Source organism: Pipistrellus hanaki (genome assembly GCF_964339955.1).
Source record: "Pipistrellus hanaki genome assembly, chromosome: 18".
Lineage (NCBI taxonomy): Eukaryota > Metazoa > Chordata > Mammalia > Chiroptera > Vespertilionidae > Pipistrellus > Pipistrellus hanaki.
Window position 1 is genome coordinate 5,130,243 of NC_140520.1, and position 23,496 is coordinate 5,153,738.

The 23,496-nt window shown below is 38.2% G+C and overlaps 1 protein-coding gene and 1 long non-coding RNA gene across 4 annotated transcripts in view; one reads left to right on the plus strand and one right to left on the minus strand.

Moving 5' to 3' along the window:
• Positions 1–20,658, plus strand: part of WDR47 (WD repeat domain 47) — a 33,176-nt gene extending 12,518 nt beyond the window's left edge. For 2 of the 3 annotated variants that reach the window (XM_084865504.1, XM_084865505.1), the window contains exons 4-15: positions 268–352; positions 1,978–2,780; positions 4,193–4,319; positions 5,543–5,721; positions 9,017–9,277; positions 10,005–10,080; positions 11,785–11,942; positions 12,510–12,679; positions 13,697–13,867; positions 14,686–14,817; positions 17,576–17,794; positions 19,322–20,658. In XM_084865504.1, coding sequence (XP_084721630.1) covers positions 268–352; positions 1,978–2,780; positions 4,193–4,319; positions 5,543–5,721; positions 9,017–9,277; positions 10,005–10,080; positions 11,785–11,942; positions 12,510–12,679; positions 13,697–13,867; positions 14,686–14,817; positions 17,576–17,794; positions 19,322–19,464 — 2,524 coding nt within the window. In that variant the 3' untranslated portion in view covers positions 19,465–20,658. The remainder of the gene's footprint in view (positions 1–267; positions 353–1,977; positions 2,781–4,192; positions 4,320–5,542; positions 5,722–9,016; positions 9,278–10,004; positions 10,081–11,784; positions 11,943–12,509; positions 12,680–13,696; positions 13,868–14,685; positions 14,818–17,575; positions 17,795–19,321) is intronic. The other variant, XM_084865506.1, reaches the window with a different exon arrangement.
• On the minus strand, positions 10,889–23,396 carry LOC311612518. The gene is made up of 3 exons (XR_014793299.1): positions 23,353–23,396; positions 17,284–17,402; positions 10,889–11,227 (listed from the first exon to the last, which is right to left on the minus strand). It is a non-coding gene; the product is annotated as an uncharacterized lncRNA (long non-coding RNA).
• Positions 23,397–23,496: the final 100 nt, after the last annotated feature.

Here is a 23,496-nt window from a genome sequence, read left to right on the forward strand (position 1 = left end):
ATGGCTTCAGTGTGATAAGCTTCATAAAATATTTTAAGAATGTCCTGAAAGCAAAGGTACTTACAGTAACTTACAATTGCATTTGATTTATGAGACGTTGGAAAATTAAAAACTTTGAAGTTCTTTTTTAAAATAGATAATTACTTCTTTAAGACACACTTAGCTTGTTTTAACAGCTTCAGGAACTTGAGTTCCATGTCCAGTCTTTGACATTGCTATAATCCAGCTTTTCAATCATCTTTATGCTTCACACTTTGTTTTCCGCAGGTTCCGTTACATTATCCTGAAGCAGAAGTTTTTAGAAGCTTTGTGTGTTAACAATGCAATGTCAGCAGAAGATGAGCCCCAGCATGTAAGATTTTTATTCCTGAAGGTTTGCGCCCTAGTCTTGTTTCAGTCATAAGTACTTTTTATTCACTAAAACGAAAGATTAGTGTCATGAGTTTTTGAAATGTTTTTGAGCCACCATCAGGTAAGCTCTGCTCCTGAGCAGTTGTAGTCCTTTCTGCCTGTAGTGAGGCTGCAGTCTTCCCGAGACTTAGGCAGAGATGGTAACTGAATGGCTGGCTGGTGGGTGAGACGTGCGCCGTCCTGCTCCTGTGGCTTAGGCGGCCATAGAGGCCTGACTTGATGACTCGGCATCAGTGCTTCTCTCGTCGCAGAGTGGATTGTGTTTGCCTCTTCTTTCTGTCCGCTCATATTTCCTTTGATGCAGAAATGATGTTTTGATAAAATGGTTATCTTTATGACAATATAAGTTCAATGATACTAGATTCCTTTTGATTAGAGAATTACTACTATTCAAGTTTTAATATTAGTTATGGTTACATCTAAAACCAGTGAAACTGCCGAAACCAGTTTGGCTCAGTGGATAAAGCGTCGGCCTGCGGACTGAAGGGTCCTGGGTTCGATTCTAGTCAAGGGCATATAGCTTGGTTGCGGGCACATCCCCAGTAGGGGGTGTGCAAGAGGCAGCTGATCGATGATTCTCTCTCATCGATGTTTCTAACTCTCTATCCCTCTCTCTTCCTCTCTGAAAAATCAATAAAATATATTTTTAAAATAAAAAATAAAACCAGTGAAACTTTTATAAAGTGCCAGTGAGTTTTCATTGAAATAAACCATAAAGAAATTACAGTAAGGACTTTCAGATATTAATAAATCATTATCTGATAATAATAAATTTTTGTCAGATAATGATGTTTAAAAGTGAAAGAACACTGGATTGTAAATCACAGCCCTAATTTTTATTCTCTTCACCACTAATTGAATTACTTTGATTAAATATGCATCCTACCTTTTCCTACATGTAAGATATAAAAGCTGGAGTACGTAAGCTGTGAGGTTCCTTACATCATTAAGAGCTTATGGAAAAAAATAAAAATAAGTAACAGCTTATGACAATATCACATTTACTACACAAATTACTGTAATTTGTCTCTCAGCTAAGCCTCCTCTTCTGTCTCTGCACGGTTCTTATAGCAAATGGACTGTCCGATATTCTTTCTCTTGATACTCTTTCTTTCCCCACACAAATTTTCCTAAGCAAGTTTGAGAACGGCTCTTTTGCTTTTTGGATAAGCTGGAGTGACAGTAAGTTATATAGACAATTGAATATTGGTTTGTGTCAGTTTTCATTTTTAGAAAACTCAATTATTACCTTTAAATTTATACATTTGAAAATAATAGTCAAGCCTGAATTACAACACTGTTTTTATACTAGTAGATAAAAGCTTAATGAGCTAATTAATGAAATAATTTAATCTTTTTATTTTAGTAGTGAAAAATATTTTGGTTTCTGCTTTGAAAGTTGTTAAATATCCTAAAAATCATAAGAATATTCTGTGACACTAGAGGTTATCCTTTTGCAATTGAATAGTTTGACAGTATGTGAAGTGTCTTTGCGTTTGAATGAAACACTCTCATTGCTCTCATATCTTACGTCTGTTTATAGTGGTAACTTCTGTTTTCTTGCAGCTGGAATTCACCATGCAGGAAGCCGTGCAGTGTTTGCATGCCCTGGAGGAGTACTGCCCCTCTAAGGATGACTACAGCAAGCTCTGTCTGCTCTTGACTCTGCCTCGCCTGACCAATCACGCTGAATTTAAGGACTGGAATCCCAGCACTGCACGAGTTCACTGTTTCGAAGAGGCTTGTGTCATGGTTGCAGAATTCATTCCTGCTGATAGGAAGCTGAGTGAGGCAGGTTTCAAAGCAAGCAATAATCGTTTATTTCAGCTTGTTATGAAGGGCCTGCTGTATGAGTGCTGCGTAGAATTTTGTCAAAGTAAAGCAACCGGAGAAGAAATCACAGAAAGCGAAGTCCTTCTTGGCATCGACCTCTTATGTGGCAATGGTTGTGACGATTTGGATCTGAGTTTGTTGTCATGGCTTCAGAACCTCCCCTCTTCGGTCTTCTCTTGTGCTTTTGAACAGAAAATGCTTAATATTCACGTCGATAAACTCCTGAAACCCACAAAAGCTGCATACGCTGATCTTTTGACTCCTCTTATCAGCAAACTTTCTCCCTACCCGTCATCTCCAATGAGAAGGCCTCAATCAGCTGATGCTTATATGACCCGCTCTCTGAATCCTGCCTTGGATGGCCTCACTTGTGGACTGACCAGTCACGATAAGAGGATCTCAGACATTGGGAACAAAACTTCTCCAATGTCACACTCCTTCGCTAACTTCCATTATCCGGGGGTGCAGAACCTCAGCAGAAGTCTCATGCTTGAGAATACAGAATGTCACAGTATTTATGAGGAATCCCCTGAACGGTAAGATTTTGCTCATAAAAAAATTAGGAAATTTCCACAAGTCTGAGATAATCTAATGGTTGTGTGTGGGTGTAAGTGGGTGTTTTCCTTAAAAAAATTTTTTTTAATTGATTTGGAATGGGGGAAAGGGAGAAGGATTTGTTGTTCTCCTTATTTATGCATTCATTGGTTGATTCTTGTATGTGCCTTGACTGGTGATCATGACATGCTAAAGGAGAGCTACTGTGCTCTGGGTAAAGTATAAACATTTACTTTGGAAAAAGTTTACCTTGTTTTAAAGAATATTTGAGGTGTAAGTAAAACAATATTGGGAAGCTCAATCATGTTAAAGATACTCCTACATGTTTGATGTCTGTATTCATTCAAAAATATTTGAGTATCTACTGTGTGCTAGCACCATGCTACATCCCGGGACCCAGTGACTGAGAAGATAAACAGGAAAGAGGGGTCTATAAAGGAGTGTGTAGTACTTTGAAGGATATCTTTTCACTTGAACACAAAACTAAAACAAAAAGGAAGAAAAATCAGTTGAAATATGTAAGCTTTTGCTATTCTAAATATTAGTCTCAAAATTAAATGTCGTCCCCCTCCCCCCTACTCAGAAACACACAACAATCCTTAGGTGTGGGCCAGCGTTGGATTGAGAGTGTGAAGACCTGGACTCAAGTCTGAGCTGTATTTACTAGCTGTGCAATTTTAGAAAAATCACTTGTTTTTTAAATTTGTATCCTCATCTGTGAAATGGGAGTTCTAACCAATTTCGCAGGTTATTATGAAAGTTAAATGAGATTATACATATGGAAGTGTTGTATAAATTTCAAAATTAAATCAGATGTTACTTTATGAAGGTCATTTGAGTCTATTTCTAAATCTTACAAGTTCTATTTATCTTATGGTCATCTCCAGTTTAAAGCCTAGTAGCTAAAACTCTTCCCAGGTCTTTCTGCTTCCTCCTCTTTGTGCATGTGTGTATGTATGTTCAGGTACCTATGAGTACAAGGCTCCTAACTAGTGATGCCTTTGTGAAGTTGACTAGCTAGCTCTACTTTCCTGAACCCTACATTTTGATATGTCTGGCATATCAAATGTTAAATGTTAATTATTTTATTTTAAATATATTTTTATTGATTTCAGAGAAGAAGGGAGAGGGAGAGAGAGGTAGAAACATCACTGATGAGAGAGAACCATTGATTGACTGCCCCCTGCATGCCCCACACTAAGGACAGAGCCTGCAACCCAGACATGTGCCCTGACCGGAAATTGAACCTTGATCTTCTGGTTCATAGGTTGACGCTCAACCACAGCCATGCCAGCTGGGCTGTTAATTATTTTAAATTAAAATTTCTCTAACTAAAATATATTTTCCTTCATCCCTACCTCTTCCCTTTTGTTTTCTTGCACGTTTCTGGAAGAAGTGATACACCTGTTGAGGCACAGCGACCTATCAACAGTGAAATCCTGGGCCAGAGTTCAGTTTCAGAAAAAGAGCCTGCAAATGGAGCACAGAATCCAGGACCAGAGAGGCAAGAAAAAAATGAGGTAATCCTTACTACCCCAGTGTCCTTTAGAGCGGCAGTCACCCACCGGTGGTCCGCGGCTTTAGTGTGACTCTCTTTGTAAGAAGTAATAGTATTCAGAGTGAAGTAGAAAAAGTACTACTGAAAATACAAATGCATATTTGTACCAAACAGTAGAACCCCAAAATATATGAAGCAAATATATGAAGAGAGAAGTAGACAGTTATGCAATAATATTTGAAGACTTAATACTCTACTTACAATAATGGATTAAACACCTAATCAAACTATCATTAAGGATATAGAAGACTTTAATAACAGTATAAACCATCTAGACCTAACAGACACCTATTAAAAAAAAAACCAACAATAGCAGAATGCACGTTCTTCTCAAGTATACATGCAGTGTTCTTCAGGATAAACTGTATGATAGGACACAAAACAAAGCTCAATAAATTTAAAAAGATTGGAATCATGCAAAGTATCTTCTCTGACCACAATGGAATGAAGCTAGAAAATAATAACAGAAGGAAAATGGGAAAATTCACATATTTGTCAAAATGCAATAACACTCTTAACCAGTGGTCAAAGAAGAAATCACAAGGGAAATGAGAGTACCAGAACATACTGGTACAATGGTGCCCATATTGGGATTCAGTAAATGTTTAAGGCCTGTGAGTTTGAGTGCCGTACAGTTCTTTTAGAGGAGTGAAGTAGGAATGTTTGAGACTGCTAAGTTGAACATACATCTATCCCATATGAAACCTAAAGTATTGTTTTTGAAGGAAATTTTATAAGTTTCTCTTTAGAGTAACGTATTAAACAATTTTCTTGCTTAAATTAAGTGTGTTGAATAAGATTAATATTGTGTTTATTAAATATTACTCCCTCAGTAACTGTTTTTTTCAAGTAATGTAGGTAGATTCTTACTCTTTATCTACATTCATATTCTCTAACCATGTTCCCCTTGTGACCACTATAATTTGTATTTTTATCTTAGATTAGTTAAGGACCCAGGATGTCCATTCGTTTTGGTCAGTCTCTTGCTGTGGAAAAAAGCAGTTGACCAATCTACTTGACTATTAAGACTCATAGATGCTATTTTTCAATGTGCAATATATTTAGTATTTTCTAATTATTAAATATAGCTAATTGTATATTTTATTCAGCATTACAGAAGTTACTCTTGAGTAGGAACATATTCAATCACAGTCTGCTCAAATATATTTTTCTCAAATTTTTAAGCTTCGAGACTCAACAGAACAATTTCAAGAATATTACAGGCAAAGGTTACGCTATCAACAGCATTTAGAACAGAAGGAGCAACAGCGACAGATATACCAGCAGATGCTTCTTGAAGGAGGTGTCAATCAGGAGGATGGGCCGGACCAGCAGCAAAACCTCACGGAGCAATTCCTTAATAGGTTGGTCTTTCAGTCATGTTTTTACACATGAGGAATTATTGAAAAGAAGTGTTTATTTTCCATGTAGGCTTTGCAATGTTAAGGTTTTTTAAGTGTTTTGAGTAATGTGGAGTTACATATCTTCAGACACATCATTCTGAGGACTCATCTAGTTGTGCCCATCCCTTTAAAGTCCTTTCACATCTAAGCAGCCAGAGCCCCAGAGTGTGTAGTTCAGCAGACAGGCTGGAAGCAGACTGCCAGGTGCATCCTGGGTAGCTGAGGACCGAGGGGAGGTTACTTAGCTTAGCTTCTTTTGCTTGTGTTCTCATCTACTTCACAGGTTGCCATGAAGATTATTATTATTATTTTTTTAAAATTAAATTATTATCTGTGTACATATTTTAACATTGCCCCCCCCCATACATACCCTCCCTCCCAAGAGTTTTGTGTCCATTGGTTGTACTTATATGTATGTATACAAGTCCTTCGGTTGATCTCTTATCTCCCCCAGATCTCCCTGCCACGAAGATTAAATGAGTTCACATATGTAAAGTGCTTAGAACAGTACAGTAAGCACTATATGAAGTGTAAGCTGTTGTTTTTATTGTTATTTTGAGTGCTTACACATACAGATTCTTCTTAATTCAGTGTTTTCAAATGATTCTTATAATTTCTGCCAAGAGTATGAACTTATATTATTTTTAATTATAGGATATATATATATATATATATATATATATATATATATATATATATATATATATAACATGTTTTAAAATTAACAAACCAGAATATGTATATTTAAATGAGCGAGGGTTGTTGGCAGGTTAAATGAGTTAATGTATAGACACTTATTTAGACTAATTCCTGGCAAATAGGAAGTGTGCCATTATTGTTGGCTATCATCAGGATTAAGATTAGGCAGTACAGTGGTGCCTGCCAGTTCTTTCCTTGGCCCAATAATATTGGAAGTTATCTGCTTGACACTCTGAGGTTTGTGCAAGTCAGCGAGCCTGAAATTGATCCTGTTTTCAAACCTTCACACAAGGAATGTTTATAATGGTAGCCTAGAGTCTAAGTAGGCCTCCGAAATGCAATTTGAGGATTGTTTTCTTATCACCTCTGATCAAATCAGTGGCTCTCAGAATGATCCTAATTTAATGAATTGCCACTTCTGGTTCTTGGATGTCCTCTTCATATTCATAAAAATTATGGTTGCAATTTGACTTCCAGACCATTTCATTTTCAGTGAAAGCAGATATTTAGATTGTCTGAAGATGAAGCAGCTAGGTAATCCCGGTAGTGGTGGGGAGTACTTCCTTAGAAAAACAGTTAAATTATTCAAAATGGCCTTTCCTTTCTTTAAAGACAATGATAAATATAATTAAAATTATTTCTTATAACTTAGATGTAGTATAGAATATATTTATTGTTTAAAAGCTATTCTCAATTTCTTTAGAGGTCAGAATTTAAAATTACATTAAAAGGTATGTTAAAAAAAAAATCCATAGATAACCAGTTCTATTATGATGTTTATCCTAAGTTTTTGTAAATTAGCTTTACATAAATTCTCTGTTGTTCTCTTAACCTTTTCTTAACTATTCTGTTTTCTAACCTTTAATGTAATATTTTCATTCAATTTTTTTCTGGGTCCTTAGTTTTATATATCTGAGCCTGTACTGGGATTTTAAAGTACCTGTATGATACCAATGAAAAATCGAATAAAGATAGAATCTACAAATTAAAATATGCATTTCCTCTTAATCTTTTATTCTTCCAAATCATTCTGGCAACAGAGTTTAGTTTCCATATTTAAATTTTGCTTCTTCCTTCCAAGAGGCTTAGAAAAAGGAGGAGAAAGAGAGTTATGTTATATAATAGATCTTAATTTTAAAAATCAGCCAAAGCTTGATAGGATTTTTATTAACAGTACTCTATCATTACTTTATACCTTTTGATACTTTGTTTCTATTAACACTAATAATTGGCACTATGATTTGGCACTTATTATAGGTATATTCTGCTTCTCCCTCATCCTCTCCACTTAAATTTTTATTTTTAAAATCTTCATCCAAGGATATGTTTTTATTGAGTTTTAGAGAGAGAAACCTCAATGTGAGAGAGATTCATCTATCAGCTCCTGTATGTGCCCCTACCAGGAATCAAGCCAGCAACCTTTTGATGTACTGGCCTGTGCTCCAACACACTAAGCCAAATGGCCAAGGCCATTCTCTCTACTTTCAGAGACTCAAAAGTGATATGTTAACATTTTCAACTCTTTATACTTAGCACTTCCTAAATTTATTTGACTCAGACCCTTTTTTTTTTTTTTTTTTTTTTTTTAATGGGGAGCATTTCATAGGATTGGTTTCATAGAATATTTGGGAAATGCTAAAATTTTTTAACCAATAAATATTTAGTAATGGCTACCATTACTATAATAATATTCAGTTGCTCTTTTAAAGTCTTGTTAAAGCCTTGCACATACACATGCGCACACACACACACAATAACGTTAGAAAGTACAATGAATCACCCCTTGTGCATTCCTCTCTTATAGTGAATTTAGGCTGGAGAAAAGGATGCTGGCCAGTTGAGGGTCTAAATCTTAAGAAAGCCTGGCAGCTTCCTTTTTGTGCCCTCACGGTTTCTGAGTCCAACATAAGGAGTCAGGTTTTCCTAATGCAGAGACTTGTAGTGTGGGAAAACCCTGAGGCTGACTTGTTTTGCTCCCTGGTTTATCTCCCTAGTTCCTGCATCAAAGTCTAGCAAGTAGTCTTTGTAGAATGAATGAATGAATGAATGAATGTGTGACAAATAGGGTTGACACTTGACTTTGTCCCATCGTGGCCTGATTCTAGTCATTTATTTCCTCGTTGGCCTGAGATTACTAGACAGAGAAAATGAAGATGGCTTGTTGTGTTGTATTGGTGATACATTTTGGAAGTGGCAATATTTTTTATTGACTTCTTTGTGAAACTAAGTTTAAAATTGAAAATTAAACCAAAATTATACCAGAGAAGAAACAGATTTTTATTTATGTTTTAATGGTAAAAGATACTTCTAAGAAGTTCATGATACCTATCTTAAAATACATCATGCCTATCTCCTTTAGAGTGGCACACTGTAAAAAGTGTGGGTCTTCTTTCAGTGTCTTGGTTATGTCTTCAGCAGAAGATGCTAACTTTTTAGTACTAAACTTGCTAGAGATTATTTATTATTTGTGCATGATTTACTTTTTAAACTTTTAATCTTTTATATGTTAATGTTATTTAGTTTATATTTTAATATACTTATGTTTTTTATCTTATAGGTCCATTCAAAAGCTTGGTGAATTAAATATTGGAATGGATAGCCTTGGTAGTGAGGTATCTACACTCAACCAGCAATGTAATGGGAGCAAAGGCAGTGGATCTAATAATTCTTCTATCATTAGTTTTTCTACACCACCCCAGGATTCTAGCCAGAGATCATCACACGATGCTTCCAATATTTACACAAGCACTCCTCGTAATCCGGGATCCACAAATCACATACCTTTTCCGGAGGAACCCTCTTCTTGTGGAAACCAAGTGTAAGTGCTTTACTTTGTAAAATCCAGAAATATTAACTTCTACTAATAGAAGAATAGAAATTCATACTTCTTTTTGGAGCTCATTTACTTACCAAATTTTTTTCTAATCTACCTTCATTTATATATTCTCTTGTATTAACTTGTCTCTTAAGAGACTATATTCCCCTGTTTTATGTAGGAGGCTTTTTTCAAATGTTTGGGAAACCTTGAATATCTGTAAAAAGTGAGGCATTAAAAAGATGCTGTTTGGGAGGAAGATCTACATAGCTGAATGGATCTGTCTATCTGTTGACCTCACAAAGAAATGATTGAGTGGAAATATTATTTTATGGTAGGACCCTCAATGGTCAGTTTCTGTTAGTCATTCCTCTTGGGCCAGATAATTTTCATAAAGAGCAATTTAAGTTCCTGCCTGGGGTAGGATTTAATCATAGCAACCAGGATTCTGGAACTAAGCAGGGGAGAGGTACTTGACATTTCACAATAAAATTTGTGAACTTTGACTTAGTCTCCTTTCCAGAATAGCTCTCACTCCCTCCTTACAACTATGTTTGCTGTTAGTGAGTCCAGGGCCACTTAATAAATGGCTCCTGTGAGTAACTTTGGGGACAGTGAGGTTTATTTGCCAAAAAAATAAATAAATATTAGAGATCGAATGGACAAATATTTAGTTATGTTTCTGTTTTGATGTTCAGAGTAAACTTTATTTGAATTTCTACTCACACAGCTCATCAGAACATTTGGTCATTAAGCCTCCTCCTGGAGATTCTTCAGGGAATCTGTCAAGATCAAGAGGGGAAGAGGTAATACTTTAGGGAAGGAGGTTTCATTGTTTTTATATAAACTTGCAAAGTTTGCTAAGGAATTCTCAATTCAAAGAATGGACCGTTGTTAGAAATAATCCTTATTGTTAATTCTAGGATTTATCTCAAGGTAGTTGAGCTTCCATTGGACTAAGTAAAAAGGTTGCCTCAGAAAGCGTATTTGAGAATATTTATATTCGTGGCCCAATAGTGAGCTATGCACTACTCTCTGAGCCGTATGGTTAATTTATCCAGAGACTGTTTATATGGCCCTGGGGCTTTTCATCATGCAGTTTTTTGTTTTGGAACCAGACATCCTTCCCTAACCATATACAGCTTCCTTCACTCTGTTTTCTATAGTTCACATTTTAACTCCGTAGACAAAGTCATGGTGTCAGATGCTAATGGGACAAAAACAGTTAACAAAAATGAATAAAATTGGCTGTTTTTGTGACAAGCACATAGGAATATTTGTCCCTTGCACAAAGATTTATGCTTGCCTAGTGTTTTCAGTCCTTTTGGTTTTCAAGGAAAGCTAGAAATGTAGATTTTTAGGTGAACTCTCTTTTCAAAATGGCAACGAATTTAAAAAGTTTAAAACACACTAAAGAAGAACAAATAAAAGTTATGGCTCTGCCATTTCTGCTAAAAAGCAAATATTAGTAATTATATTACTGTACATAGGCCATTTAACCAGTCATTCCCTTCCCTTTTTGTCTTATCTGCCCATGCTATTCATTTGGCAAACTGTCACATTTCTTATATATATGGATTAATAGAAATTATAGCATTTCTAGTCAAATAAGTTCATATGACTAATATAAGAATTCATTCAATTATATAAGACAAACTTGTGCCATATCAGGCGTACCCTCTATTATTGCATGAATATTTAAAAGTTTGGGTAGAGAGTTGCATAGTCTCTTCATTGATATAGTCACTATGGGTTCCAGAGCTTCATGCAAGCAGAGCTGAGGTGATTTACCTTTGTGTGTGCACTTGGTGTTCATTCTTCACAAAGACTGGATCGGGTTGGATTTGTTGACCACATCCGGTCTATGAGTCCTTGTTCCAGGTCCAGCCATCCCTGGTCAGGGTAGCAGGGTGCTGCAAATGCCACTGAGAGCTGCAGAACTGCTCCAACGTGCTTCCCCAGAACGGGATGACAGTTGGAAATAAAAATGAGGCTCAAATAAAATGCTCTGATTAAAATCACTTTTATAATTTTAAGGGTTTTTTACAATTTCAGTTTGAAATATTAATGTATTTATTGCTGGAGATAATGGCAAACTTTTTTTGTTTTGTTTTTTTACCCTAAGTGCATTTAAGAATAGTCCTTTATATCCTGCTTTTAAAAACATAAATAATGTTCTGTTATTTTTGTAAGAACTATATATGTGTGCTATATTTTTTCCTTGACAGTTAAATGCAACTTAATATGGGAATGTTTATTGTTATATTTTATCATAGTAAGTGAAGAAAAACTTGAATTTCTGTAAGAGACCTGAGTTTAGTATAGCAATGAGTAGCAAAAAATGGAAAAATTGGGGTTAATTGGACTTGCCATTTAAAAGAATATATGATTGTAGATTGTGAACATAAAGTGAACTATATAGTTCAAATGAATTGAAACTGGGATAAAGACGAATTCTTTCAAACTCATTTTTTTTCATAAGATGACTTTCCTATTCATTCTTTCCATAGGATGACAAATCAAAAAAGCAGTTTGTTTGCATTAATACCCTGGAGGACACACAGGCTGTTAGAGCAGTGGCTTTCCATCCAGGTGGTGGTCTGTATGCTGTAGGTTCAAATTCAAAAACTCTGAGAGTGTGCGCCTATCCGGAGGCCATTGACCCAAGGTAAGGATAGACGCTGGTTGTACTGCCGTTCTTGATTCAGTTTTTAATTTAGCTATCTTAGTCTCTTTTACAGAATTGTCATTCGGTAGTGTTTAATTTTTATTTCTTAAAAAATACACTTTTATTGATTTCAAAGAGGAAGGGAAAGGGAGAGAGATAGAAACATCAACGATGAGAGAGAATCATTGGTCAGCTGCCTCCTGCATGTCCTCTACTGGAGTTTGATTCTGCAACCCAGGCATGTGCCCTTGACTGAAATCTAGTCCAGGATCCTTCAGTCTGCAGGTTGACACTCTATCCACTCACTGTTTTCTATGTGGTCTGAAATAAGAGTTTAGATTAGTATAATAATGGTTTGTAATTTTACTTTTGGATTTTAAATATGCTTTAACTTTATTTCTTCTAAGACTTTGAAAATTGTTATTAACATGTTGTTAGATACTTTTTGTGCTCCCTCCCTCAAGAACAACAGTAATATAGAACTTCATGCTCATTAATTCTAGCAACAGAACTTGAAATATCTTTCTTAATTTTTTTTTTTTTTTTTTTTTTTTTTTTTTTTTTTAGTGCACATGACATCCCTAAGCAGCCAGTGGTACGCTTTAAAAGGAATAAACATCATAAAGGATCCATTTACTGTGTGGCCTGGAGTCCTTGTGGACAGTTATTAGCAACAGGATCAAACGACAAATACGTCAAAGTGTTGCCCTTCAATGCAGAGACTTGTAATGCAACAGGTAGGCCCAAGTATGGGAGCAGGAGCTCTCCAGTGTGTTTTTATCGTTTGCCCATGTCGTAGCTCTCCTATATCGCTCTGCTGTCTCTAATAAAATCTAAGAAGACAGCCTTAAGGATTTTTTTACATTCTAATTGCTTGGCTGTATTTACAATATCTGGCATTATTATTATTTTAATAAGTTCTTACAGGTGGCCAGGTGGTGTCTAATCCTAGAAAATTATTGTTATTAGAAAAGTAACTTTTAAATAACTACAGTATTGTATTGTACATTTTCTAGAGAGTATCTGTCTTCTCTTTCATTTTCTTTGGAATAAAAATCAAGAAGGTAACTCTCCATATAGCTGTTTTATTTTATTTAATAAAAGTATTTTTTTAAATATATATATATTTTATTTCAGAGAGGAAGGGAGAGGGAGAGAGAGAGAGAGAAACATCAATGATGAGCCAAAACCGGTTTGGCTCAGTGGTAGAGCGTCGGTCTGCGGACTGAAAGGTCCCAGGTTCGATTCCGGTCGGGGGCATGTACGTTGGTTGCGGGCACATCCCCAGTGGGGAGTGTGCAAAAGGCAGCTGGTCGATGTTTCTCTCTCATCGACGTTTCTAGCCCTCTATCTCTCTCCTTTCCTCTCTGTAAAAATCAATAAAATGTATTAAAAAAAGAAAAAGAAAAACATCAATGATGAGAGAGAATCATTGATTGGCTGCCTCCAGCACCAGGGATTGAGCCAGCAACCCAGGCATGTGCCTTGAACCGAAAATTTAACCTGTAGCCTTTCGGTGCACAGGACACAACCAACCCACTAAGCCACTCTGGCCAGGGCTGAACCAGTATTTGGATTTCTTGAAGTTCTTTGCTCAGTAAAGTGAAATTGGTTACAATATCAACCCTTAACTGCAAATATAAACCATTCCACTCTGCCGTTATTCTTGGTCAGTCTTGAGGCAGTTTTGAATCTCAAATTGTCACAGTAAGTTGAGCAGCATCTTTTTGTTTTAATTCTTACTGCTGTTTCAGGACCAGATCTGGAATTTAGTATGCATGATGGGACGATTAGAGACTTGGCGTTTATGGAAGGCCCGGAAAGTGGCGGAGCTATTTTGATAAGTGCTGGAGCAGGGGATTGTAACATCTACACAACCGATTGTCAGAGAGGTCAGGGCCTGCATGCTCTGAGTGGACACACCGGTATGTGCTATCAGTCTCAACCCGTCTTTTCCCACTTCTCCTTGCATTTCATTAATGGGGTATATTTCATCAGAGCAGATTTCTCCAAGACAGAACATTTTCTTTCAAAAAGTTAAATTGTGAACACAGTTATGACAGCGAATAGTTCCCTGTGTGTTAAATTCTTTACTTATAGCTTAGTTCCTTCATTTAACCCTCACACCAATCTTATGAGGCAGGAAGTTTTATCTCTGTCTTAGACATGAAAAGGCAAATGACTTGCCCAATCTTACAGCTGAATGTGCGGAACTGAAATATGACCCCAGGTCTGTCACTTCCAAAGCTGGTGATCTAACCCCACAGTCCTGTGCTTCCGCTGGAAAATTTGCCATAATTTCAAATACAATTTTTTTTTTTAAGAGAAAGAGAAGAAGGGAGAGAGAGAAAAAACACTAAACACTGACTCGTTCCACTTAGGCAATCATTGGTTGATCCTGCATGTGCCCTGCCCAAGGACTGAACCCTCAGCCTTGGTGCAGCAGGACGATGCTCTCACCAGGTACCTGGCCAGGGCCCAAAATAAATTATTTTTTTAGTACTGATTATGATATTCTAAAGTACTGAATAACCAAAAAGGATTAAGATTTATTAATATGGTTTTGATGTGCATTTTACAGAGTTTTAATAGATATAGCCAATATATATATGGAAAATCTCTACCACATTGTATATTTGATTAAGCAGACCATCATGTGCCCAGTAATAAGGAGTACTTAGTTCTGAATGTGTTATAGCAAAGTGCTATTCCACAGTATAACTGAGTATATGATCTTTTCTAGGACATATTTTAGCACTTTATACTTGGAGTGGCTGGATGATTGCATCTGGTTCCCAAGATAAGACTGTTAGATTCTGGGATCTTCGAGTACCAAGCTGTGTTCGTGTTGTTGGTACGACATTACATGGAACTGGTAGGTTTTCCTGGAATTTATATGAATTTCTATGAGAAAGAAACTATAAATTGTACTGTGTACTTTCTCTCCTCTGCAATATATATGTTAAAAAAGGAATAGAAACAAATGATGGCTTTTAAAAAATATCTCCTGTTTTCTATGTGGTCTGAAATAAGAGTTTAGATTAGTATAATAATGGTTTATAATTTTACTTTAGGACTTTAAGTATGCTTTATTTCTTCTAAGACTTTGAAAGCTGTTATTCGCATGTGGTCAGATACTTTTTTGCTCCCTCCCTCAAGAGCAATGGATAAACCACCATCCCTCAACTTCACTCTGCAAGAGCTGCCTTCCTCTGCTCTGCACTTGCCCTGTGCCCTCCAGCCTGGTCCACAGAGCAGCCCCAGCAATCACACCTTCCTCACAGCAATCACACCTCCCTCACAGCAATCACACCTTCCTCACAGCAATCACACCTCCCTCACAGCAATCACACCTTCCTCACAGCAATCACACCTCCCTCACAGCAATCACACCTTCCTCACAGCACATCACGGCTCCTCATCGCTCTTAGCTCACCGTGCCTGTGAGACCCTGCGTGGCCGGGCATCATGGGCCCTTCGAGTCTGAGCTCCCATCACTTGCACCTTTCTTTCCAGTGCCTGGACCGTGCCACTCCTCCTTCCTGAGTGAACCCACCCGCTGTTTCCTTGGCCTGACATGTTCTTCCACGTGTCTTCTCACCGCCGGGTCCTTCTCTGTACTCTTAGCTTCAGCGGCACCCTGCCAGAGAGGCCTTCATCATTCTTTTCTCTCACTGCACTCCATGGATTCCCTTCACAGCTCTTACCGCTATTTAAAATTATGTATTTGTTTATTGCTAGTCTCCGCCAATAGATTTTAAGTCTCACAATGGCAACAGTTATATCTGTTGTAGTTCCCTGAGTAGATTTAGCACCTGCCCTAGTACATAGTCCAGGAGAGTCGTGATCTAATTACTCCGTTGAATAAATAAACCTGGATTTCTTTTGGCAGCGTGGACTTTGCATAAAAACTGAACTCACTGTGTTTCCCCTGCAAATCAGCTCTTTCCCCATTTTTCCTGTTTTTGGACATCGCTTCCCTTATTTCCTCATGCAGCTAGATTTGAACTCCAGGACTCACTTTCACTCTCCCCCCCCCGCCCCCCCATCCAAGCAGTTAATTGCCAAGTCTTTGGATTCTTTATTCATATATTTTCTGAAGTCTGTCTATCCTCATGCAGGCCCTTATTCATCTATTACTCTTATTTGTCTTGTCTTCCACTGCCCTCGCTTCTGCAGTCTGTCTGTTTTAATCTGATGCACATGCACACAGGCTACTCTCCCCAAAGGCCTGCTTCCCCTTCCTTGGAAAGCTGCAGTGCTGACTCACTGTGCCCAGGGACAGTTCGCACCCTGCACTGTGACGTTCTCGACGCTCAGCTGTCTGTCCTAACCTGCCTGTGATGGCTCAGCTCCAAGCTCCTCTTACGTTAACTTGTTAAGCCAAGTCACTCAGGCCAAAGAAAGCTTCCTACCCTTAAACGTGTCTATGCTTTCTCTGTGAAGCTTTTCTTATTAATTCTTCATGACCATAGTAGCTCTCTTCACTTCTCTATCAACATTTCAAACAATTACCCTAGACAGGTTGGCTCAGTGACTAGAGCATCAGCCCGAAGACTGAAGGGTCCCGGGTTTGATTCTGGTCAAGGGCACATATCTTGGTTGTGGAAGGCAACCAATTAATGTGTCTCTCTCACATTGATTTTTCTTTCTCTCTATCTCTCACCCTCCCTTCCACTTTGTCTAAAAATCAATGGAAAAATATCCTTGGTTGAAGATTAACAAAACAAAACAGAAATTTCAAGCAATGGATATTTTTTATTGTATGTGTATAATACATTTAAACACACATTTTTTCTCTCCTTCTTTCCCTTTCCCTTTCCCTCTCCCCCCCCCCCCCCTCTCCTTCTCTCTTTCTCTCCCTCTCTCCTTCTCTCCTTCTCTCCATCTCTCATTCCCTCCCTCTCTCTGCCTCTCTTTCTTCAAGATCTAACTTATATGCCTTTTTGGGTGAAGCCTTCCCAGGCCACTTTGGTAAAGAGCAGTGTTCTTCAACCTTATTTTCATTATTTCCCCTGCGAAGGAGAAAAACTAAATTAATATTTTTCCTAACAAGAGAAATGAAACACTAAGGAGTGAGATTCTGTTGGGTGGGCTGAGCTTTGAAGGCCATGAGCCATAGCTGATGTTGGTGCTTTTCATCCCTGCCAGTCATTTTCACCCCCTTGGGAGCATCACTCAGAGAGGCCTGGTCTAGAGAGAGGGTTCCCGCCTGTTGGCAGTCAGTCCTGTGTTGTTAGAGACATTTTCTGCACTGTGCCCTAAGACGCATTTTGTTATTTAATTTCTTGTTCTCCCAACTGGACTGTAAGCTGGCCCGGGACTATTTCTGGCCACTTACCCAGCGTCAGGGACGTAGCGCATCTATCGCACTGTAGGCACTGCTGACCCAGGGGTTCTCCCGGACGACAAAAGGGTGGACTGTCTTATTTCTCACAGAATCGGCTTCATACCTTGCCCCTAGAAAGGATGCAGTTGTTATTGGCTGACTGTTAATTTGTATTTCTCCAAAACCGAGCAGTGTGGCAAGCTGTATTACACTTGTAGTGTGTGGCTCAGCAACATAATCTGTTGTTGCAGTTTAGCTCTATTGATTTTCCCACATTGAACCTTCCGTTCCTCCCGCCATGCAGGCAGTGCAGTGGCCTCTGTAGCTGTAGATCCCAGCGGCCGTCTCTTAGCCACAGGCCAGGAAGATTCTAGCTGCATGTTGTACGACATCAGAGGAGGAAGGATGGTGCAAAGTTATCACCCTCACTCCAGCGACGTGCGCTCTGTCCGATTCTCTCCCGGAGCTCACTACTTGCTAACGGGATCCTACGATATGAAGATCAAGGTGACAGACCTACAAGGTGATGCAGATGGACTTTTTTCCTTTCTGTAGTTTTTCCTGTTCTATTTGGGATCTGTCTTTTTTGTTAATGTGGTGGGATTGACCCAAAAACATTTTCAGATTTTAGTTTTATAGTACTTACTGAGCAAATTACTGGTATTGTGTGGAGATGAATTATTAAATTTATGTACTCTTTGTTTCTATTTTTAAAAACTTAGTGTGTAATCTGTGTAATTATGTCTTCAGAAAATAGTATTATTGCTAAACTATATTTTAAGCAAATCTGTGTATCAACTAGGGACAGAGAGGTAAGACATGTGACTTCCTTTTGATGGAGCTCACATTTTGGACATCAGTGAAAAGTAACTCAGATGATGTGATTTGGAGTACTGGTAAGTGCTATTAAAACATTAGCCAGGGCGGAGGGAGACTGGGTGCTAGGGAATGCTAGTTTTGGTAGGATAGAGTGGGTCTCCCCGGGGAAGTGCCATTTGTGTAGCGACCTGAATGATGAGAAGGAATAAGCCATGCCAGGACCTGGGGGAAGAGCACAGCGAGTGCACAGTCTGTGGAGGCAGGGACGGATTGGGCATGTTCGTGACACTGCAAGAAGCCAGCGTGGCTGGGGAACCGAGGGGGAGAGAGGGGAAGACATAAGGTGGTTTTTATAGGCATTAAAAAAACATAATGAGTCCTGTGGAAGACTTAAAACAGGGAGTCATATGATCTAAATTACATTTTTAAAAGATAATATTGAGTCCTGTAGGGAGAAGGATTATAAGTATAAAAGTCAGTGAGGAGCCTGTTGGAACCATTCAGGTGAAATATAATGGTGGGTTGTAGAGGCGGAGGTGGCAAGAAGTGACAATTTGGGATACACTTTAATTTGTTTGGATTAAGTTTGAAAGTGAGGGGAAAGGAATCGGTGCTGATCCCTAGGTTTTTGGCAGGAGCAACAAGATGGTGCCATTAATTGACGTGGGGTCAAGACAGGTGGGGCAGGAACAGGTTTAGGCAAGAAAATGAAGAGTTCGCTTTAAACAGCTTAAGTTTAAGGTGTCTGCAACCGAGTGAGATGTCGAATAGCTACTTGGATACTAGTCTGGAGCTCAGGTGAGAAGTCAAGGTTGGAGATGAAATATATGTGACTCATATTAATGGTCATGGTGCCATGATACTAGATGAGATTTTCTAGGACGTGAGGGATAAAGGGAACAAGAAATCTGAAGGCTGACACCTGAGATTTACCAAACTTTAAATGAGGAAGAGAAGGGAAGCGCACAGAGGAGACCAAGAGGTGGTGGCACCGAGGTCAGGAGGAAGTGGCCTTGAGTTTCCAGGAGCCAGTGGCAGCTGTGTGCATGTTCCCAAATACTAACAATTACATAGCCAGTAATCTAGCTCTGTTTACATTTTTCAATATATTGTATTCATGTAGTTTAGGATTTTTATACTGTAATGTCCTAAAGGAGCAGGAAGTCTGTGAAATCTAAACATAGACTTCCTTTGTATTGTCAGTCAACATCTCTTCTCTTTTTTAATTTAGGAGACCTCACGAAACAGCTTCCCATCATGGTGGTGGGGGAGCACAAGGATAAAGTGATTCAGTGCAGGTGGCACACCCAGGACCTGTCCTTCCTGTCGTCGTCTGCAGACAGAACTGTCACCCTCTGGACTTACCGCGGATAGAGCACACCCAGTGCCATCTGGGCCGTGACAGCGCGGGGACCGAAGACTACTGATTGTGACAATTCCAGATTGAAGAACACGGGCTGACCAGGAAGGTGGCTTGGATGAGGAGGCCCTTTGACCTTGTACCCCTTTGGCAGGAGTGTGGGCGTGTATCTGCGGTGCTTTCGGTCTGCCACGTGAGCTCGTGCTGCTGTGACCTGCTGTGTGTCGTCTTGTTGCCAAAGTCTGCGGAAGAGCTGTGTTGTCAGTGTGCGCTCCAGTCAAGGTGGACAGTGTGTTTACGGTTTAGTATTAAAGCATTCCTTGGTCTTTGCCGAAATAACAGTTTTATATACACACGAGATGGAAATGTACTTTTAAGCATATTATTACATGTAATGCAACCAAGTCCTACACAGATTAAACATAGGTGTTCAGAAGTTGTTTTGTTTTTCTCACGACCCCATGATATTGTATCACTTGCCAGCTAGAGGTCAGCGTTTTATGTCTCTTGAAAGTGACATGGTTGTTTTCACTGAAGACCATTCTTGAGTTTAAAGATGGAGGGAAACTGCTTCTTAGATCATTATGTGGTATAGGCCTTTTCTTTTTTCTTAATCCAGGGATATAATTACTATTTTGTCACGTTATTTTGTTTCATGCTTAAAAGGTAAATGTGTTTGCTTCAGAAACTTGTTCATTTCAACTTTTTGAATGCAACAAGATACCTCCCTTCCAATCTGTACCGTGGGCAGAGCAGCGGCAGGTGTGACACTACCCTTGATGGTGCAGTCAATTTACTGGCCAGCATTTTCCTCTAAAAAACGAAAACTTTGCCATAGACTATAGCATGGCTTGAAATGCTATGTCTGCATGATAACCTGAAGATGGGAATTTTAAACTTTGCACTCCAAAAGCTTATTTGGGTTTCTTCTTGCACTGTTTTGTGTAATGCAGAATAATGATTTTATTTCTACGGCAACGTAGATCCTAACACTTACGTATCTTTATTTTCATATTGTACAGTAATTTTACTTTAAATTATTAAATAGGCTATTTTATTTATTTTAAATGCAGTTGAATTGGTTCTAATTATTGAACTGTCTGTGCACTGTATGTAGCAAGCATTTTTAAACTATTGTATACAAGTGGGAAGGGTATTAGAAGTGTAACTGTGCTATTATTTCAATAAAGACCTCTTGACACCTAAAACTATTCTGTTTCTCAGTGTCTGTGGCTTTCAATTCAGAGGGTTATTTTCTCCAGTTTACTTGGAGGTAGTGTGTTCCAGTGATGAGCAATCAATTTCTTAAGTTTCTAAAGTTGTTTCACTAATTTACTTTTTAACCCTTCACACCTGCATAACTTTTGTGTATTCTACCTCTTTAATTCAAGTTCTAGAGAACTTCCTATCAAGAATATATTCTGAAAGTTGGTAATACAAACCTGGCAAAATGTATAAATTTTTTTTGTATTTTTTAATTATTAAATTATCTGTGTACATATTTTAACATTGAAAATGTATAAATTTTAAGTTAGACTACAAATGAAGTGAGTGCTCTTAGAAAGAAATGAAATCTAATTAGCTTGTACACAATTTTTCTATCTCTTAGGCATGTAGAAGGGAACTCCACTAAAAATAGGCTACAGTCTCTAGTTTCATGCTTAATTTTTTTAAAATATGTATTTTATTGATTTTTTACAGAGAGGAAGGGGGAGAGAGAGAGAGAGAGCTAGAAACGTCGATGAGAGAGAATCACCAACCAGCTGCCTCTTGCACACCCACTACTGGGGATGTGCCCGCAACCAATGTACATGCCTTTGACCGGAATCGAACCTGGGACCTTTCAGTCCGCAGACCGACGCTCTACCGCTGAGCCAAACCGGTTTCGGCTCATGCTTAATTTTACACATTTTAGATATAGAGGTCATTAATGTTAAATTTAAAACTAGGAAAAACAACAGGGTTTTAAGCAGTTGTGTGTGTGTGTGTTTTTTTTAATATAGACAACTTTATGGTAAAAATGTTCATAAAATTTTGGATCCCACATTCATCATTATCAAGAAGTAGGCTTTAAGATCCTTCTATATGTGGAATATGGAACTTGTTTTGCAGTGTATTAGATAATAATCACTAGAAGTTGTCTTACTGCAATAAATATTTGGTTACATATGTCCTTCCCATGCCTCCACACTGTCTTCTGCATGGAGGTGAACAGATTTCGTTCATGTGAAAGAAAGAGAAAATAAGAGAACTTGAAGTATCTACATTCTCTGGCCCCTTCTCACAGTGAGGAGTGCAGAAATTAACTACTTGGTAAAAGCTTCAGAGGTCTGATTCAAATTTTATGTTTTGAATGTTTAACTATTTTTTTAATTGTACAATAATAAACTAAAGATACAATCAACAGAGTAAAAAGGCAACCCATGAAATTGGAGAAAATATTTGCAAATCATATATCTGATAAAGGGTTAATATTCAGAATAAAGAATTCCTATACCTCAATATCAATCCCCTCCCCCAAATAACCTGGTAAAAAAAAATGGCCAAAGGGATCAGTGGATGAGCGTTGACCCATGAACCAAGAGATCCCCAGTTCCATTCTTGGTCAAGGTACATGCTTGGGTTGCAGGCTCTATCCCCTGTAGTGTGGCAGGGGAGGGTGCAGGAGATGGTGGATCTGATCGATGGTGGATTCTCTCTCATAGATGTTTCTATCTATCTCCCCGCCCTCTTTTAAATTTATTTTTTCTTCCCTTCTCAAATTAATAAGAACACTTAGAAAAGAATGTTCTTAAAAAAGATGGACAAAGGACTTGAATAGACATTTCTCTAAAGAAGACAAACAAATGGCTAATAATAAGCTCATGAAAGGAGGCCAAACACCACTAATCACTAGGGAAATGCAAATGAAACCATGAGATGCCACCTCCCATCCATTAGGACGGCCACTATAAAAAAGTGTTGGCAGGGATGTGGGGCAATTGGAACTCTTGTGCACTCTTGGTGAGAATGTAAAGTTGTGCAGCCTCTGTGGAAAACAGTATGGTGGTTTCTCAAAAAATTAAAAATAGAACTATATATGATCCAGCATCCCCACTTCTGGGTATATACCAAAAAGAATTGAAAGCAGGGGCTTGAAGAGATATTTGTACACTCATGTTCATAGCAGCGCTACTCAAAATAGCCAAAAGGGGCAGGCAACCCAAGAGGACATAAACAGATAAGTGGATTAATAAACTTTGCTATACAACACAATGGAATATTCAGCCATAAAAACATAAGATTTTGACACGTTACAACATGGATGATCCTTGAGAATATTATGCTACGTGAAATAAGCCAGTCACAAAAAAGACACTATTGCTCCCAGTTAGCTGACGTTCCTACAATAGTCAAATTCATAGAGTTACAAAGTGGAATGGTGGTTGCCAGGGGGAAGTGATGAGATGTATAATGGGTCCAGAATTTCAGTTTTGCAGGATGAAAAAGTGAAGGAGATGGGATGGTTGCACAACAATGTGAATTATTTCATAACAACGAACTATACACTGAAAATGCGGCTAAGATGGTAAATTTTGTCAGGTGTATTTTAATTTTAAATAATTATAACAAGCAACACCTTCGGTGATGTACTATTACTACATTATATACCAAAAATTAAGACACTTTAAAATTTTCTGCCAATAACTTGTGCACCTCTCTCACTAACTAGTGTGTAAAGCATATCCTTTTTTCTTTGCAGAGTTTCCTGAGATTGCAAGGCCAGCAGTTAAAGACAAAAACAAAACAATCCCTTTCATTCATCACAATCTATTTAAAATACTATGCTTAAAATAGATTTCCGGGTTTTACTGAGTTACACTATTAGGAGTTATAAAATAAATCAAGATTTAAAAAAATACCCTCCATCTCCGTTTTATACGTTTGGCTTCGTAGGGAGTCACTTGTAGAGCGTTCTGCAGGTGAAAATCTCCAAAAGTCCTTGCCGGAAAGCCCGCCCACAGGGCCTAGCCCCGCCCCCTCGTCGGGCCAATCAGCGGCGCGCC